The sequence below is a fragment of the Struthio camelus genome, chromosome 7 (assembly GCF_040807025.1).
Source record: "Struthio camelus isolate bStrCam1 chromosome 7, bStrCam1.hap1, whole genome shotgun sequence".
In the NCBI taxonomy this organism is placed as follows: domain Eukaryota; kingdom Metazoa; phylum Chordata; class Aves; order Struthioniformes; family Struthionidae; genus Struthio; species Struthio camelus.
In genome coordinates, this window is record NC_090948.1 from 2,226,641 (window position 1) to 2,245,191 (window position 18,551).

The 18,551-nt window shown below is 39.0% G+C and overlaps 1 protein-coding gene across 6 annotated transcripts in view; it reads right to left on the reverse strand.

Annotated features, from left to right (window-relative positions):
- MGMT (O-6-methylguanine-DNA methyltransferase) overlaps window positions 1–18,551 on the reverse strand; it is a 186,743-nt gene that overhangs the window by 140,663 nt on the left and 27,529 nt on the right. For 5 of the 6 annotated variants that reach the window (XM_068951415.1, XM_068951417.1, XM_068951411.1 and 2 more), the window contains one exon: window positions 15,196–15,335. In XM_068951415.1, coding sequence (XP_068807516.1) covers window positions 15,196–15,335 — 140 coding nt within the window. Of the gene's footprint in view, window positions 1–4,671; window positions 10,408–15,195; window positions 15,336–18,551 lie in introns of those variants that run through there. The other variant, XM_068951416.1, reaches the window with a different exon arrangement.

Consider the following 18,551-nt stretch of genomic DNA (forward strand, 5'->3'; position numbering starts at 1 on the left):
CCCACATCCAACCCGGATGGCTGACCTTGCCAGCGGCTTCAGCAGGTCAACAAAAACCAGACTGGTTCCAAGAACCAAACAGAAGAGCACCAAGACAGCCTAATGCGTGGGCAGAGGGAAAGAGCATGACCTGGGGATCAGGGCAGGCTAGACATTCAGTTCCAGAGGTATAAACAGAAGATGTTTTTTAGATTCTTCAGCTATTCGTGTAAGCCTTTAAAATTGGAACAAACTCTTTTTCAGAGGTGAGGAACATTCATGCGCTGGGCAGAATGACTACTTCCAAATTATTGAGGTATTACTTGTCAGATTATTTTAGTGCAAGCCAATTTACATTTATGACCAAGTGCTTTAGTGCTTAAACTTTCAATAACTCCTCCCAAGTAAGTCAGATCTTTGGACCTGAAGAATCTAAAAAAAGAAATAAGGCAGGAAATGCCCTCCATCCACACTCTCCTTTATATCCAAATATCTATACACCAGGTTGTTAAATGTTGTTAATAACCATCACAGGAAGAGGTTTCCTAAAAGTTATATAAACTTCAACAATACAGACCAATATGTATTTGTCTGCTGAAGAACCACGTGCCAAAGGAGCTCTAGGTCTAATGCAACAACCATCAACAACCAGACGTACTCTCACAAGGCTTTATAAATTAATAAATGTAATGAGTGTATGACTGCCATGTGTATTGCTACTACGCAGTACGCTGGGTGTATTTAGCATGTAACCGACCCACTAGCGAACCAATCAGTGATTCTCTCCAGGAGAGTCATTCTCCTTGACAGAAATCTGGGATACAACCCTCATTTCACTTTTAGGAAAATTTAAAGATTTCTCATTGCAGCATGAAGGACTAGAAAACATCTATTTTATTAAAGCAGACTTTCCAAGGCCCTTCATATGAGTAACTTCAGTGCCACAGGTTGGTTGAGGCAAGATGAAAATAAACAGCTTGCCATTATCTGTTAAATAAAAACTTCAGCAGCAGCTCAGGGGAAAGTGTCAGATCAGCCCAAAGGAGTGCTCTGTCCCTGCGGAAGGGCCCGTACCACAGTTGAATGAAAGGCCGAATCTGGGACCATGCAGTGCATGCAACTGAAATAAAAAAATCTCGAGAAATAGGCTAAGGGCCTGTAGGTTCTGCATACATTGCAAGAAACGTGTATAGCTTTCCAATAAAACAGCTCAATGAATGTGGCAAAAAATAGTCTTTTTGAATGTTTTCTTCAAGCTCTGGAGAAGCTTTCCAAAGAAAGTGCTCACCATTTTTGCAGCTAACACAGGAGCGGTATCAAGCGCTAGGCGTGATCCTTGTCACAAGGGCCAAGACGAGCTAGGGGACACCTCAAGCTGCTGAACGCACGAGCCAGGCATCCTGCTGCCTGATGTGTCTCCAAGAGAAGTAGGCTTGCATTTTTCTCTGTTTTTTAAATAAGTTGCAGCTCTATCCAACTGCATTGCATTGCCCATCAAACAAAAAAACTAAACAGAAAACACACACACAAGAGCGCCTAACGCGTATCGACAGAAACAGGATGGCTGCTGCACAGATAGACCGTGTTAATTATTAGAACCTGAACGTTGGCAAAACCAAACTGTGGAATGACAAAACTAAAGCTACAGGCATCACTAAAAAAGCAGAGGAAAAACAGATGACGAGACAATCTGACTAAGCAAAAACCTATTTTAGCTTCACCTAATTGTTTTACTTTCTCTTTCTCTGAACCAGCACAAGCAGGAGAAAAAATGACCTCTTAAACAGTATTTTTTTCACTCTAGACATAATCCTTGAATCCTTGAATATATGATCTACATTATTATGGAATTCCTTGTGAAAATAAAATACAACAAAAAATCTATTAGTATGAATGACAACTTCACATATTAGCTGACTACAACATGAAGCCTTCCGAACGTCAAAATTAACTGAAAAAAAAAATTGATAAGTGTTCAAAAAGTGATTTGATTAACTGATCACCAGGATTTCACATTTGCAGTCTGTGACATAATACATTTTCTCAGAAGTTTAGAAGTAATCAAAAAAGCTTTTATCACCAGCAAGCACTTATTTTAATAAGCAAAGAGGCAACTGTGACTATTTATCACTTGAAGGATTACATGCACTAAACAATCTAATAAATTCTTCAAAAGCCAATAGGAACATACCTCTAATAAATGAGAATTTCTGAAAACTGGAGAAGATGCGCTGTGGGGTATCTACCGCCTAGATATTTATCCTTGCAGTTATTCTCATTTAATCAATTAATGAATAATTGTTTAAAGAATTTATAAAGGTTAGATGATTTAAAGATCATGTAGTGAGGCAATCACTGATAATGCCAGCAATGAAATTATCCTAACATTGAAGAGACAGTAATCTTCATTTCACCAGGAAAAACACGTAAACTCCTTTAACAATGAGTTTAAAAACTACAAATTAAATCTTTTCTAACTTTTTTTTCCAGAATCTGAGAAGGATACAGTTCTGTTTAAAGCTACTAGACTGACATTTCCTTCTCATCTGTTTTGTGAGGAGGTCTGCAAGATTAAAATGGGCTACCTTATGATTTCTTCCTGTGATTTCATTAAATTCAGCATTGTTCAAGGAACTGTGATAGCAACCAACATAGAATTAATGTCCTCTGTCCCATGTTTAGAGCAAACGAGCACGTGAATTTGGAACAGATTCAAAACAGAAATATTCCCAAACTGTCATTTCATTTAAAAAGAGCGAAACAAAATGACACCGTACTCAAGAAGGAAAAATCAAACACAGCATGGTGATTTCCTTTCCTAGGATTCAGGATGTGGTCAAAGAAAGTATATCAAAAACAGAGCTGGAATTTCTAGAGTTAGAATTTTAAAAAGAAAGCAGAGTGACCAGTTTGCTGGAGGTAGGACTTCTACTTATTTGTTTTTAAATTTAAATTTAAATGTAAAATTTAAATTTAAATTTTTGCATTGCAAAAGACGCAACACAAACTAAGCACAAGGAACCAATAGCTACTGAGACAGAAGAAGGGATGTTAAAGGTTTGAGTGTCTGTCCCTCCACTACAGATAGGGACACCCGTTGCCTCTCGCCCTCCTGTCGTGGGCATCAGGGACGAGCCAGGCTACGTCCCCTCGACGGCCTCCCTGCAGGCTGGGGGCTGCTGTCGGTCCCCGACACCGTCCCCCTCAGGCGGGAGAAGCCCGTCCCACAGTCGCTTCTCCCTGCGCAGCCTGTGACCCTCCACTGAGCTTACTCCACTGCATTGGGGTCGCTCCTGGATTGCAGCCCAGACCTGGATGCAGTGCCAAGACATGGTGTGATGAGCTCTGCGCGGAAGGGACAACTGTCTCTCTCCATCTCCTGGCTGTGCTCCTGTTTCCTGAATAAGCTGCTCTCCTAAAATCCAGGGGCTGTAGTCTGCTACCCTCCTTCCAGGAGACTAGGATTTTGAACTCGTGTTTTGCGCTCTCTCCAGCCAAGGCTGCCATTGATTTTCACTGCCCCAAGCTGTTCTTCCTTGATAGTGAACAGCAAATCCAGCTGTGCACCACCCGCTGCTCACCCATCCAAGGCCATGCATCAAGAAAGCATCCTTAACACCCTCCAGAAGTCATCTTCACAGCTTGAACCCCACCACTCTGCCCTTTCAGGAGATACCAGCGAGGCTGAAGTTCCCCATGGGAACTCAGGTCTGTGATTCAGGTCTGCAACAAGCTCACACCAGTGTCACCCTTACTGGCCTCATAGCAGGGGCATGAAAGAGCTCAGATGCTGCCTGTTTGTTTGATGCATTTTGCTAACTACTTCAACATCCGCTCTAACAGTTTAAAACTTTTTGCACTGTTTATAAGAACTATGTCAGACTGCTCAGTTCCTCCCACTAAAGTAATAGTTCTCGCACACATTTCAGTGGGCCCTGGATTCGATTCTACATAAATTAGACACTTAGGTTTAACTACTAGAAAATAGATATAATTTAAATCTGCATGTTTCCAGGAGCAGCTCTGTACCTAGAGATACTGACAGGCAAAGGAAGAACCAGAAGCTTGAGGCTTTCAGGAAAAGACCAAGGTCTGGGATATACAGTAAGCGTCCTGCTGTAACCTTCAGCTTTCCGTGCCGACGTAGCACCAGTTCCTTTCGTGAACGCTGCGCAGCAGATAGCCGTCCCGCTGGCCGGCTGTGGCCCTGCACCATGCCGGCTGAGCTACTTCGCTGACGTTAGGAGCATTTCACATTGGTATCATCTTGATATATTGGGAGATGAGAAGTGATACAGAAACCAGTCCTAAATGTGTAATACAATCAGCAATTCACTATCATTCCTTAAGTGTATTTTTCTGCGTAGCTGTTTCCACTGCATGGTCTTAGAGAGAAGATGATATGAGATTCTGGTTTTGAGTAAGTTATACATTTACCTTGCTTTACTGGAACATAACAATACTCCCATTATTAATAATTTTTACTATACAAAACAGCACTAGCCTTCCAAGAAAAAAGTCCTTGACCAAAATACCAGAGGATATTAATCTGAGAAGTGATCTACTGATGCAAATCATTAAATCTATTTGCATCTGCTTACTGAACCCTAACACAGAAATTAAACTACATAGTGTGGGAAAAAGAGCTGGTTTTGCATGGTTAAAAGGAGACATCTTGGAAGATCCAAGCTCTATGTCATTAATTTTCCTTCTTTCCCTCATTAACAAGTAAAATGTTTTCACTGCTTGAAAAGTTTTAATAAATAGGAAAAAGCAGGGCAGCTGACATAAGTTTTTAATGTAATATACAAGAGCTTTTAATATTTTTACATATATTAATGTAAAAGCTAAAAATAAATGTTAAAAGGTTACATTTGTGAAAAAAGAAAAATGGCATTTACAGTTACAGAATAAGGTTTTAAAACTTTTTTTTTAACTCTTTCTTTTCTTGCACTGTGTTGTGAAGATCATTTGCAACTTAAGTGAAATCAATATGAGGGTAAAGGTGACTCCTTTCTAGAACTGGTGTGTTAAGGACAGAGTCCCTCACGGCTCTGCACCCCGGTATGTTTCTATCTACTGTCAGGCCACATGCTTTGTCCCACCAGGTTAACAAAATCTTGAATTCTCTTCTAATAGAAAGAATTAAGGTAGACATTTTAAGAACAACCATGGATGAGCACAAACATAGGTAGTGTGTGATCGCTGCATGCTTCACTGCCAATGCATGAACCCAACTAGCAAACGACCACCAGCAGTTGCAGCTGGTGGCAATATAGTTTTTTTCAGTTTTTTTTTCAACCACGGCAATATAGTTTTCTAACACCATACAACACTATGAGCATAGCATTTGCTTCTAACACTGTACAATACTTCGAGCATAGTATTTGCATATTCAAGGCTCCTCAGGTAGGTATCACAGACACTTAGCAAAACACTTTTTGGTAAATCGGTTCTCTCGCTTGTGGAGCTGGAAGAATTTTCCTGTTACCCCACTGTTTGTCTGCACTTACACCCCACAGAATACGGTCTAATCTCAAAACAGTTCTGTAGCTTTAAATTATTCTAGGCAATATGTCTGGGTATCTACGTTTTTTTGAGGACTAGAGAAGCCTGGGAAGAAAACCAGGATGAAGAGTTGCAACATTTAAGAATACCCACTAATTCTGATATATAATGGAAACATAATCCATGTAATTATGCAATCCATTTTCCCATCTTTATAGCAAAAATTTACAACAGAAAAACCCTTCCACTGCATTAATCTACTACTGCTGTAAGAAGTGGAAAGGTTCTACTCCCTATAGCCTGAATTACATAAGTTAGTAAAGATATTATGTAGGGCATAATATCTTTGGCATAGTATAGGGCATGGTGTCAGGAAAAGATTTCTCTCCTAAGAAATCTGAGGAGATGGGGTTGCATGGACAATTTTTCACCTCTATTTTGGTGAAATTATTTTTGATAATTATTAAGGCTCTATATCTTCTGCACTAGAAAGAAACCCATCATATCTGTGATATTTTCAAGTGGATGTCTGCACAAGTTATATTACCTAATATGGTTTGTTGTTATTTTTGCCATTTTAAAATATCTTCACTGTAAAAAGTGAGCACTGGGTTGTTATAACATTTCTTGCTTTAGAAGTCTTAGCCAACCATCTAGGTTTGCAAACACGCATGACTCCATAGTAGCAAAGTTGTTTGCTCTTCTATACACTGAAATAGTTCTTTTAGACAACACCATGTGAAAATGCTACATTAACCTTAGCTTTTTTTTGAATAGTCAGATTATTAGCATCAATAATTGCACAAGAGAAATTTAGTTTTTGTTTTCTGTTTGGTTTAAACATGAGATCCTTCAAAGCCTTCTTCAGCTAGATTTATGGACAAAAACACAACGGTGAAGACTTGCAAAAAACTACTTCTGTTTGAATCTTTTAATACTGCTTTTGACACAAGACTAGACTATTGCAGCAGCGCTGTCAGGAAAATAACATATCGGAAGTATGGTGTTGATTACAGTGGAGTCGCTTGGAATTCACTTCAGTTTAAGTGAAAGAGGAATGCAGTTTCTGCCAATCACGCAAAATAAAGTTTTTCACCATTTGAACCTGCCAGTAAAACTTATCTTGCAAGCTATTTCAAAAAAACTTATGAAACAAAGTAGATGAGCTGTACTACCTGCAAAGCGTTGACAAAGTCTGTAAACTTTTTACATGCTTTTAGAGTTCATTTTGTTTAAGTTTTTGAAACATGACTTCTAATACAAAGTTTTCTTATCTTGAAGCAGCATAAACAATCTGTAGCACCTCCACAAGAAACAATGAAGAAAAAACCTAGGCCACTTTATTTTTAATAAAAGGAGGACTATGCTATATAATAACTCTTCCTGCCACATCCATTGAATCTGCTGAAATAAAGATTGATGCCTGGATATTTGTAGACACTTCTACCACAGAAGGTAATATTTCTCTCTCTCTCTCTCTCTCTCTCTCTTTTTTTTTTTTAGGGGCGGGGGGGGGGAAACATACCACCTTCTTCTGGCATTCTGCAATAATTTGAAGAAAGTAACAGGCACCATTTATCCCGTCCTAGTAGACATCTGCATGTTTTAATTTCTAAAACAACTGACAAAAAGAGTCAATGAGATTTTTGACAGTCTGGTGCCACAAGTTAAAAGATATTCAGAAATTAAAACTGTAGAAATATATGATAGAAAGCTAGTGTCTTCTCCTTTTGGTGACTGTTTTCTCTTCTATGCATATATATAAATCAGCATTGTCAGGACTGCAAAGGGTTAAATTTCAGGACAAAAACAGACTAGAAAACAGCTCAAGATTAGACAGCATGTTATACCAACTCACACATATGGGGTTCCCTCGATTTTAAAGGGAACTAAACACCTAAAAACCACTGTGCATTTTGCCCCCTGCGTTTAACTATTGTGTCACACTTCTTTAAGGGAGGAGGTGAGGGTGAGGTCATTTGCATCCTTTTTGGCATTCCAAGCTAAAATGCTTAAAAAAGCAACAAAATAATAGGCAAAGGAAACCCCGAAACACTCAGCTTTGAATTACCTATCAGAATAACAATCTTTGAGTACACCTGTAACAACTCTGTTTGCAATAGCTTAAAATATAACATACCAGCATGGTAACACACAAGTTGTAATCACACTTTTGGCATCATGTATACCCAAAGCAACAGCATACCTCCTTGCCACCGTCCCAGCTGGCTGGATTTGTCTTTGAAGTCATCTTTGGCACAAACTGAATGCTTGCTTCACTAGCTAAAAGCGTAACTGCTCTTCATCCTGATGGCTGCAGACTCCCCAGCGTCACAAACAAGGTGATCTGGAGTGAAAGAGCTTTCTAAATGCTTCATCTACCCTAACCAGCTAGGGAGGGTAAGATGACTTTCTGGAAGAAGGCACAGGAAAAGAAGCTTTAAAAGTAATAACATGGACTCCATCAGGCACAGGCATGGCTGGCAGGCATAATCCTGGGGCCTTTAGAAACACCACGCAAACTCAGAAATGCCTACTGAAAAAAAAAATAAAAAGAGAGAAGGGCAAGCATCACCCCAAAAGGACCACACTCTTTCTCTGAACCAAGGTTGTGTCTTGAAGCTTTTGAAAACAGTACTACAGATGCAAAGACCACCTGGAGGAGTCCAAGCCTTTTACCTAGTCTTTACTGAATGACTTAACGCATGCAGATATGCATCATACGGAGACTGCATCTCAAACCTAATCTGTTTATATTAATGCCTACAAAAGATTAATCTAATGAACCATTTTCCAATCACTGCAAACAGCAATTAAATACATTAACATTTTAAAAAAGGAAGATGCAGTGTGAAACATACTTTGGCATTTGATAAATGCAGTTAGCTTGGATGGTTATATTTACAACAGCAGGTATTCTGTTTCAGCTGGCAGGGAAGTGATGTATCTGGACTTGTCCATGTTTTGACATCTTCCCACGATCTTATAGAGGCAAATATTGCAACAACGCTTGTTAAGAAAATCAGTCAAAACGAAGTATCTTCTTGTAAGAACTGGAGAGATGTTTGAGGTGCTTTACTCACAAGTCTGAACACTGCATATGGACCACAGGATGACCCCTTATGCTCCAACACCTGGCTATCACCTCTGAGGACAGGGGAAACAATGCTAAAGCAAATCATTCTGCTCAACAGCCAAACATCTCTCACTGCATCTCCACACTGCCAAAGGCCTCTCTGGCCTGAAAAAGGGCTCCGTAACGGACATTAAGGTCCCAGCGCTGACAAAGACCATCTTGAACAAATGCATAAGCCAACACGGCAGTTAACTAAACTGAGCTAACGAACTTTAAATGCACGTTTGCTAAAATTGAGCATATTTGTAACCCAAAAATCAGTATGTGAAAATAGCCCAAGGCTGAGGCAAGTGAAATGAAGAAATTTTCAAATCAATGCAAGTCCAAAATAAGCCACATCCATTGAAAAGTTCTGACCTTAATGAACCCTATGCAGTTCAGATTTCAATCAAAATCATGGTCCTCAGTTCACGCAGATTTACTCCAAAACCAGAGAAGACTTGGAATTTTTCCATACATGTTTTGCTTTAAATTTGCAGATTTAGGGGCATGAATGAATCTAAGCATAGCTGTGAACGTACAAAGTCCTATGAAAATAAAAATGCTAGGCAGTTACAAAAGGTCAAGCATCTCTCAAACTGTATGTTTTGGAATATACTAGAATGGACTGGGAATACAGAATGTGAGAAAATACAGCATTTAATACATATACAATTAGGAAACGCGCAGAGTGTTAGAATCACAAAAAAACAATAAAATAATCCTACCCTATCAGTAGCTTAAGTCTCAACAGCTTTTTCCTGCCCTACATTTAGAAATTGTCCTCAAACCATTAAATAACATTTTATGACAAACGTACTCTGTCTTATTCAAGTTTTATCCTATACCCTTTAAATTATAAATGGCCCACTGTTATATGATAGCTTTAAGGAAGAGGTGGACAGGGAAAGAGTGGAACCTCTTCCAAGTTGCACTGCAAATACCTACTCTATTCACGTAAGTCATTTCACTTAAAATGTTCACAGTAAAAGAGAAATCTATTCAGAGCAGCTAAGCAGTGTAGTTGCATACCTACCTCTGTCACTTGGTTTTTAGTACGCCCCTGAGCTCTGCTATGCTTCTTAGCCTTGGCTGATGCTTATTGGAAAAATAGGAGGAGTGGCACTCTCCCAAATGCCTCCCACTTGTGGCATCAAAGTGAGATATCACTCACAGTAAATTTTACAGTATGAGGAATGAAACAGTTAGCAAAGTTGACATTTAAACCATCATCACTGGATATGATTAAATACCTCAGAGATGAACAGAGTGGTTCACACCTTTGCAAGTTATTGTTCTAGGTGAGATTTTGGAGAGTTTCTGATAATGCCATCCTGGTAGACAGAGAATCAACTGTGACACTGGTTAACTTTTCGAACTGTAGATTCACCCTTCAAAGACTTAGGTCGATTAATACAAGGATAGTCCAGCCAGTTCCTTATTCTTGGTCTGCCATCCAAAGGGGTCTAGATAGTCTGGAGGAGTAGGCCAAGAGGAACCTGACGAAATCTGACCAGGACAACTGAAGTCCTGCACCTGGGAAGGGAAGAGCCCTTGCAGCAAATCTGCCTGGCACTGCCTGGCTGGGAGCAGCTCTGCCAAAACGGCCCGGGGGGGTCTCGACCGGTGACAAGAGGCCAAGAGGGGATGGCTGCACGCTGCAGCAGCAAAGAGCTGGAGCTCCTGGGGCCGCCTGACCCAGTGGGTAGCCAGGAAGCGGAGGAAGGTGTTGCCCCTCTGCATGGCGCTCGTCACACCACGTCCAGGTACTGCGTCCAGGTCTGGGCCCTGATCCGGGAAAGACACTTACAAACCAGAACAAGATCAGCTGGGCTTTCAAACAAAAAGATAACCAGCAAAACTTTTTATGTTTACATCATTATGTCCTACGGTACATATCAGAATATTAGCACAACCTGGAATTTGTGTCCACTAATCAGACTGCCAATTTGTTTCTCATTTTACAAATACAGCAATGTATGTCACACTATTAATGACTCAATGCTCAGCAGGGCAATATTTTCCAGGCACACACTGGTAGCTTTTTCAGTTTACTTTAAGACATACTATACTACTTTCCTTTCTTTTACCAAAATCCTACAGCTGCAACCTCAACTGCATTAACAAATGTGTAGGCTACATAACCAGTACTGCACATTAAACACTGAAGTAGCTAGGCATCCCTGGAACAGTTTTCACTGAGGGTACAAGGCAGTTCCTAAAAGAATTTGTATTATTGTGGTAGAAGGAAAAACTGTTCCATTCTCTGCCATCCTACTAAGTCAACATCCTCATCTTTCTAAAGTATGTGCTGCTGTAAATATTTAGCACAGGAAAATGCAAGCATGGTTTCTGTTATTGTTAATGGAAGTCACAAGTGTGACTCCCTATTCACCAAGCTGATAATTTACCCTTCCAGTTCAGGAAGATGTTTCAAAAACAAGTCATCACAGGGTTGGGAACGCTGCAGCAGACTAGCAGCAAGCCAAACTGAATAGGGAGAAGAAAAGTAATTCTGAAACTTCACAAAGCTGCTAAAAACATTTGTAAGTGCAAATAATATCAGTAAAACAAAAAATGAGGTTGCTAGCAGTTTTTCTTTTAGACATGATCAAGTAGAGTCACTTGCCATACAGACCACAGGACAGCAGCATTGGAAAAAAGAAAAACAGCAGTTTTGGATCAAGAAGATATTTGCATACACTAAAAACACAAACTATGACGGCTGATACAGCACTAAAATATATGTATACACAAGAAATATACACTTTTAGTTCACCTTTTTCAAAATATGGATTGTGAAGCTGAAGGCCTTAGAGACAAATTTATAAAAACAAGTTGCATTGTAGGGATACTTTTTGCCCCACTTTACAATTCTTAAACAATATATATCTGCTTGTTTCAGAAACAATCCAGTCATAATTATGAATGTACAGTCCTCCAGACACAGTCTGTACACTTAAAGTATGCAATTCTATACAATATTAAATATGCAGAATAAACAACTGCATCAACCATGATACAGCATACAGGTTTCGAACACTAACAATATGATAATTCCTAAAACTAATCTATCCCCAATTTCTAGAAGACTCATCAAGACACCTGTCGCCATGGAAGACTTTAGTTTTGATCAAAGTCAACCCACAATTCAAACAGTTAGACTAAATAGAAATAAGTGCTTTCAAGTTACCTACCAAGACAGCCAAGAGTTCGCATTGCATTAAGATTGAAAATAGTCAAAAACATTTCAGTCAGCACGCAGCAAGTCAAAGGACTTTTTGAAAACATATTTACCTGAAATATCCCATAATGAAAATAAGCTTGAATAAAAATATTTCCTCTCTAAACAGAAATCACTATGACACTATGTGCCTTGACTTTAAAACTCTGCCAGTTTCACAAGGAGAAGAATAAATTATTACAATTAGTTTCATTTCCTTAATAGATCACTTCCTTTCAAGCATACTGAACTTTTAGTTTGTTGCGTCTCCTTTTAATCTACGTTATAGTCTGCGTTCTTAAATTTTAAGGAGAGCTATCACAAAATAGCTTGCAATCTCAGGTGATTAACTGCGTAGCATTTTACAAGCTGTAAAACAGAGCGAGATCCCCACATAAGAACTGTGCCATTAACCAGGCATTCTTATCAGATTTTTCTACAACTACCAGGTTTGTCTGACAGATTGCAAGTCTTAAGTATTTATCTATTTCAGAGGTTTACTTATTTTTGTTGTTAAAAAAACCCCTAAAATCTATATTGATTGTTACATGCAATTCTACATTAAAAGTCTCAAGAACTGTGGAGCAGAATACTAATATTTATTACTAGACTCATGCTCATTATGGTTCTCTCTGACAGGGGTCCATTAAAATCAATTTTTATGTTCCTTATGTATTTTTTTTCTAGGCAGTGTTCTTACCATAGCGTTTATTAGCCAGTTAGGAGAAACACTGGGCACTGTTTTGTTTTTATTTTATTCTGTCAGAAATAACGAGACCAATTTTTAACACATATTCGCTAGCAATCAGAAGAAGAGATTAAATGTTATACTTCAGCACAAGCATTTACGGATGTCTTTAAAATTTTTAGAATTTTATTATCAGTAAAGATAGAAAAAAGAAGTCCCACCTTCCATATGCTTTTTGGATTTAAGTTCTTAAATAAAGCAATTGTAAGAATCTGCTGCTCACCATTTAACTTGTGAACCATCCTCTGTGAGCAATACTCCCTCTGTAATACATATACATATGCACATAAATCTTGCAATCTAATAATTTCAAAGTGTTATCAAGATGCTACTGAAGCCTCAACGCTTCTGAGACAGGGAATTTAAGTCAGCTCACCGCTGAGCAAACTGAAAGATCAAGATGAGATAGTAAATTATAAAGTTCGGAAGAGAAACTAGATTTCCCGACTTCTGCCTGAAGGGCAGGATCAGAAGACTGCTCTTCAACCAACCAATCTGACCATGTTACATGTGAACAAACAGCAATACCTGTAAACGAAGGCAAAGAAAGAGAATCTCTCCTTATAAAAGGAAAAAACCTTGTCTTGTAGCTAGACTGATTTAAGCCTGTAAGTGAGATACAGCTTGTAAGAAGTAATATCTTTTATTTGCGCAAGTAAAGCACCTGAACGGAACATAGTCGTCAGATCTTTTGGGTGCACAGGTGCACTTTCCTGGAAAGAAAGTGCGTGTGGGCCTGAACGACGGACTTCTCAAACATGGTCCCCCCAACCTTGCTTTAACATTTCTCATCCCTAAAAACTCTGCTCAAAGAGAAGGCAAGCCACTAGGTGGAAACATTTAAAACATCAACACTGAAGACAAAAGTCATAAAAACAGACCTTTGCTCTTACCTCTCCAAGAGGACTTCATGAACACACCAAGTACAACAACACCTCCCCTACCCACCTTCTTGGCCTCTACCAATTACTAAGCCCTTAATTATTTTTTTCTTCCAATAACCTGCCCTTTCCTTTTCAGAGCCCTCATTTTTTAGCTCCCGCAACTTCATGATTGGTTCTTTGTCTTCAGCTTTTATTTTCGTGCTTTTCACCCTTACTTCTGGTGTTATACAAAGAATGCATATTTCTCATATTGATCACCTTCAAGACTTTACAGACCTTTACCTTATTCCTCCACCCACTCACTAAAGTTCTCCTCTCAAGGGTGAAGAGCCCTAGTCTACCTGTTCTCTAGAAAGAAGGTGTCTAAATCAACTGCAAACTTCAGCCTTATCCTAAATACTGCTCTATTTTCATCCCTCATCAGCAGAAATCCAACATTCAAAGCAGGTATGAAGGAAACTGAAGTACTTATTTCCATATCGCTGGAGTTGGCAAAAACACCTGTCATTTCTTGAGGCTTGAGGGTTTTAGAATTAGAGACAAAAATATATATTTCAACCAGAATATATATTATGCTTCACATATATGATTAATGTTACACTTAAAAAATCACAAGGATAATAACAATAGAAAAGGGGATAATCTGCAAATCAAAGGAGCATTTGCGAAGTGAAGAGCAGGGGAAAAAAGGACAATATTGAGAGAAGTCTAACTTGTTCCAGTCTCATCAGAAAATGAAACGCTGTAACAAACTGTGGCAAAGGCTGCAATTTTATTACCAGAAAACAGCTAAAGAGATCAGTCTTAACAATCACCTCGTAATTCTGGCAAAGGAAAAACCAAAACAGAAAACAATATATGTAAAAAAAGAGAATTCAGTGTTCCTGCTAAAAACGTCAGTCAGCATTTCCTCTCAGCTAAGGAAGAAGTACAGATAAAAGGGACCCAAATTGGATAGCTGTACTTTGTCAGAGATTAAAAAGTATTTCTGTTTAACAGTAAGATACCACTACATCTTCAGTCAGTCCTATATTTGAGACATTAGCTCCACTGCCATATATCATCTGTTCTGAACTCCAAAAGGTGTTACAAATATGCAAAACAACCTGGAGTTCCCCGTAGCAGTACGCCGTAATTAAAAGCCTATAGGCTAAACAGCCTATGCAATCCTAATTCTGTCTGTTTGCGCACATGTACCTATACACATGTTCTCCTCATACCGTTTTCCAACTCAAGGAAGGAGTTGGGGTTTGAATGCAGATGTAAATCTTGTCCTCATCTGCTGTTAGACTTGAAAGAGCAGACTGTAACAGCAGACTACCAGCTTTTCCACACACACAGTCAGTTGGCATACGAATAGCGGTGGCACTTCAGTAAAGAGGCCTTAATCTAAAAAATCTGCAAAACATACAAGGAAGTCTTCTTCCTCAGTGAGGTATTTGCATGTGTGCCCAAAGTTAGGGAACAGGACATACTTTCAAAATCTAATTTAAAAATATTTATCTTTTAGAGTGTTTCTTGAATAATATGAAAGATGCAACAGAGAAAAACAAATGCATTTTGGAATTGCTAGTCCTTAAAGGTACTCAAAGGCTGCTTTTCCCTCTTACAGGAAAAAGAAAGATGCTTCCGATATAGCTGGTAAAAATAAGCATGCATACTTATGTCTTAAATCCTCTGAACAAGCTGTTTCCTCTACTACATTCTTAACCATAGGACGAGGAGGACATAAACTTACCTGTTTGGTGGCATATTCATTTTTGGAAGCTTTATTTCATGTAAGCCTGTTTCACACCCAGATATTTCAATTTTTCCCACAGGGCTATGTAGAACTGCATGCATCACCTTGCACTGCGATTCTCCATTTTTAGAAGTTGCCTGTTCATAAAAACAAACAAACAAACAAACACAAAAACCCAACAACTCAATTGTGTGCATTTTCTCCCAAGGAACGTTCACTTCAAAGATTGAGTACATCTTGTGCAGTTTTCAAAAGCGATTAAAAAAAAAAAAGCAAGAAAACAGCATATTTCAAGTTTCCTCAACTATGGCTTATACTTTCCAAGCTTTTCCTAACTTAATTAAAATGAACCATTCTGTCTGTTTTAAAAAGTCAGCATTAAATAGCATCTAAATCAGAGTCTTAAAAAATGTTAACTAATTGAACGGTGACCTTCACAAAAATCACAAATAATAGCAGTTTCATGGTTGGCTTGTCAGTCAATATCCAAAGTGTTTTGACGCTACATTCAAAAGGATTATTATGACAATAAAGCATATCCACTGGCTAACAGTAGCAATTCTTTGCAAACAACAATAGAAACAAATAGAAAGTGTCTGCTGGAAAAAAATATATATTTGGAAAAAAATCAACCATTGCTTAATAAAGGAAAGATTGTTTTATTCCCATTGTTGCTAGATGGTTACTGAAAGAATGTACCTGTAAACAGACGCCAAGCATTTCTCAATACTCTACAAGACCACCACCAACACTATACCTGTCATCCAAGCACTTTTCATCAAATTCACCTTGGCTTCAGAAACATTCCGAACCAGATATCCGAGCCGTACTCAGTTTGGTTTGTAAAACCATTAGAAAAAGAACACAGAACAATGCTGTTAAATATTTTTAACACCAAAGTTTAGGTTAGGCACCTAAGACTCTTAGTCTTAAATCACTAAGACTCTAGGGCTAAACTGCAGTTTGCCTTACACCTTAATAATTCACTTATGATTGTAATATTCAGGACTAGCAGAGTTTCCAAATTCAACGGCAGGAAGTTACTCTGACCACTATTTACTGAAGTTTATAAGTCTAACCCAAACCAGTCTGAAGTTCTCCTCTCCTATGACAGCGCTGCCTTTTAAAATAATGTGAGATTTTTAGTTTTAAAAAGTTAGCTGACAACTTTTGGGCCTGCTGTTCACATTTAAGCTCTGTTTCTCTTAAGTGCTTGATTTATTTTGAAGTACCTTAAAGCACTACTTCCAGTATTATTCCAGGGATCAGTTGGCAGCTTTTGTACCCCGCGTATTTGGAGAATACCGGGCCCGTAGCCGTTGCCTCTCCTAGCGCCAGAGGCCAGGTATGGTAGCAAATGGCTTTGCTGCGCTAGACAGGACTCCTCAGGGACTGCAACCCCGCAGGACGCCAGAAGCACAAGTCGAGCTGTTGACAGACAGCTCTGCAAGGGACGCCAGGGCCAACGGCAAGTAAAAGAACGAGGGCACCTGGACGTTTCTCCTTCTCTTGCCGAGCATGTTCACAGAAAACATGCCCTATGGTTACAGGGACAGTGCCGAAAGCCTGATGAAAACATTGGATGAAAAGCAAAGGTGCCAGCAACGGAGCTGGAAAACTGCTTCAAGAGCACAAGTGTAGACAGGAGGCTTGTAATGAGGCAGCTAATCGCTGCTTACAGTTGTACAACGCTATTTTTAAAGACACTAGATGCAGTACCTTTAAAACAGAAATCTGCATTATCTGAACACTCAGATTTCCCAAGGAAACGATTAGAGGCCAGGTACCCAAGACATTTTGCATTCTGGGACAATTACTCCTCAGGCTCCTAAAACATGGAAGACGTGGACTGCAAATGACCAGATCTGGAACAGGCAATTGGTTTTTGCAATGTTTGTAATGATACGTAATGCTCTAAATATTTATCATATACTCACATACGTATGCAGCTGTTACTTTTTCCTAGTGTTGTTCATCTACCACACCATTTATCAATATAGCACGGGTGCATTCTCCTGACTTATTGCTGAGATTTGTCTTATGTATAAGCCCGAAGTTTGGCTCTTCCTAGGGCAGTAAGGCTTCCAGTTTGGAATCAAGCTATGGGCTGCGTAACTTGGATTACACAGACGTGTAGTACGCGGTAGCGTGTTACTCTCCCAGCTTCCTAGTTGAGAGAGCAGGAAGCCAACGTGGTCAGCTCAGTGCGCAGGTCCGACACGCCGCTGGGCAGAAAGGCTGATCCCAGTCAAGCGCTGCTTTCCCAAAAGATCAGGCAGGTCTAAATCTGTGGCAGTTAGTTTTAATGGGTACCAAAAGAGAGATTATTGTAGCTTCTTGAACATCAAAAGAGGAAGAAAACTTTTACTTGTTCTTTTAAAAATGATTAGATATTTAATTGTACTACTTGGCTCCTTGGAGGAAGGAGATTGTATTGCTCTCTATCAGTACATCCTTTGTTCTTTCAATTCAAACGTTTCCTCCACTCTTTTCATATTGTTTTCTCCAAATTAAGCCAATACGCAGGTTGAATTAACACACTATTTAGATTCCTCTTTTCCCTCTTTGCTTCTCTTTCATGTTTCTCTGGCATATTGCTCAGAACCAGGTTGCACTAAAAGTCAAGTTCTCAAGAATTTTAAAAATCTAAAAGGGTCTCGTTCAACGCAAGTGGCACAGGAGAGCAATGTCCTCTCGTGCCAGGACTGAACCAGCCTTTCCTCCTTTTCAGGCTACATCCTGAAGTCTCTTCTATGGAGCAGCAATGAACAGGAAACCATAAAGAGCAGCCTTTAACATTTTGAAGACTTTCTCGGGTATAGTATTTTGTAGGCCATTTACATAAGTGACAATTCTACTGCATACTAGCAACAAGCGTTTTCCAAGAACGGAGCAACTTAGGAATTAGCTACAGTTAGCTAAAACAAAAATGAATTTATCAAAATCTGGAAGAAGCTTGCAGAAAACCCCCACAAATCTGTCTGAAAACTAAAATGCCATCATTACCTTGGATTCCAAGGGCTAAAGTCTTCATTCACAAGATTTTGGTGTTGCTGCTTTTCACTAAGAAGCAACTATTTAAAAGTGCAGTGGCAAAACAACATACTAACTGATTTAAGTCTGATTTAAGTGGTACATTCTGTGAATTTAAAAGGTGAACAAACGTAGGGTGTTGAAGTCTCTTTACATAAGGTTAGACCTTGGCTGAATTTTTCAAAAACATTAAAGCTTGAACAGAATATGCAGCATGGTATAACTACAAAAAACCCTCTGGAATTGCAAGCTTTGAACAGAGTTAAATAACATTCATAATTCTAGCCTGGAACCAAAACCTTACAAAACTAGAAAAATAA